The 2,023-nt window shown below is 32.5% G+C and overlaps 1 protein-coding gene across 1 annotated transcript in view; it reads left to right on the forward strand.

The window, feature by feature from the left end:
- The first annotated feature begins 529 nt into the window (after positions 1-529).
- The window catches only part of DSG1 (desmoglein 1), a 53,758-nt gene continuing 52,264 nt past the window's right edge, over positions 530-2,023 (forward strand). Inside the window, exon 1 of the mRNA XM_019631624.1 lies at positions 530-562. Coding sequence (XP_019487169.1) covers positions 530-562 — 33 coding nt within the window. The remainder of the gene's footprint in view (positions 563-2,023) is intronic.

A 2,023-nucleotide genomic window follows, 5' to 3' on the forward strand; every position in this document is an offset into this window, starting at 1 on the left:
TAAATGAGCGATGTCTTGCAATACGAGTAGTTTGTTTCCGGAACAAATTATGCTTGCAAACCAAGGTTCCTATATGGTTCCTATTCTCATGAACTTAATAGTCTATATATATATATAGACTGTTTTATATATATATATATATATGGTTCCTATTCTCATGGACTTAACAGTCTAGTGGTGAGAACAGAAAGTAATCACAGCACAAATATACATAAACTTGCAGCTATGATAACTGCAAAGGACAAGATGTAAGAGAGCCCTGACTTTTGTTTCTCTTTATTCAAAGAGCCATTGAAAGCTTTTTTTAAAGAGATGATATGCTTAGGTTTGTCCTTGGAAATACTTTTTCCAGCACTAGTGTAGTACACAGATTAGAGGTTGGCCAGAATGGATGCAGATCTGTGAGGAAGCTACAGCTGCAACCCAGGTGAGGCACAATAATCACTTGGCTCAGACAGAGGTAGTAAAGATACAGAAAAGCGACTGAAGTTGAGAGATACTTTAGATGTAAAATCAATAGCACGAGGCAATGGCTTGGCAATGGAAGCGTAAGAAGGAAAAGGTATCGATAATATATCTTGGGCTTCTGTCTTAGACAACTGGATAGATGGTAGTGCTATTGCCTGGTCAAAGTGAAGGAACCCTTTCTGAGAGGAACGACATGAATTATCCGCATGTTGAATTTGAGCTGTATTTGAAACATCTTACAGGAGGTGTCAGGTATGCCTTTGGATGTGTAGGTCTGGAGTTCAGAATGAAAAAGGACTGAACTGAATAGATCCATCTGTAGGTTGTTACTGCATGAGAACCAATCTGCAGAGTAAAGACAGGGAAGAGGATGTAGGACCATGCCTACCAGGGAACAATGCATCCATCAGCTGTCCAGTGGGTGCTTAGAAAACACACCTGAGAAGAAGCAGAATAGTAAGGGCCAGAGCTGGGAAAGAAATCAGAAGAATGTTTGCTCTCCCTGTTTTTCTCCTATCTTCAGGACTGTTCTGAACCTTTTCATCTCAAATNTACATTCATACTTGAAACCATATTATTTATTAGGGTCAATAACATTTTACTTGAAACATTAACAACTTTATTCAAACATTAATGAGACAAGTAGATTAATTGCAGAGAAGTTAATTTATCCATATATCTTGTTAAATAGTTAATCTTACCATTATTTGTCAAGTTTTATGCAATATTCTATGCTAGGCATAGCATCTAGTTGTAGGCCCTCAATAAATACTAGTGGAATACATGAAAGAATAATATTAAATTCTCAAAAACTCTTAGAAAATTCTCTGTGGGTAAAAAAAAAAAAAACAATGAGTAAGCCATTATTTATTTTAAAATAAATATCTTAAGCTTATTCATTTTAATAGTTTAAATGGTTCTCAGGTGTTTTCTATTTTTAAAGTATGAGATTCCTCTTTTAAATATTTATGTATTTTACATTTATGTAAGAGCTTTTGACTAGATTATAATACTACTAATTAATGTCTTTCAAGAAAATAGGCAATGAATAAAGTTAAAATTTCATTAATTTAATTTGTATTTTATTAATATTATTATATTTTACAAGTAGGACAATTTTTATAAATATTTGAAATATTTTATAAACATTTGAAAATTGGAATAAATTTTTGGAAGTACTAATTGTTTACCGTAAATAATAAATGGGGAATATATAAGTTTGGTTCTATCAATTATTTAGTCTATAGACAATGATGGGTAAATGTAAGATATGAGAGGCTCCCTGTAATAATTTCAACGTGCCAAGGGCCTGGTTAATAGGTTGGGCTCCACTGACCTAAGGAAAATGAATATAAATATAAATAACAAATACAAATATAAAATAATACTCTTATTTTCTCCACAAAGGCATCATGCTCTCTGAAGTGTGACCTCCTTATGAATATCTTAGATGTCCAACACCTAGCATATCACCTGACATAATAACAACTCAATTCACATTTATTGTATGAATAAATAAATTAATGAATTTCAGTAATTGTCAGGTTTCTATAAA

Source organism: Hipposideros armiger, unplaced genomic scaffold (assembly GCF_001890085.2).
Source record: "Hipposideros armiger isolate ML-2016 unplaced genomic scaffold, ASM189008v1 scaffold_1022, whole genome shotgun sequence".
NCBI classification, from domain to species: domain Eukaryota; kingdom Metazoa; phylum Chordata; class Mammalia; order Chiroptera; family Hipposideridae; genus Hipposideros; species Hipposideros armiger.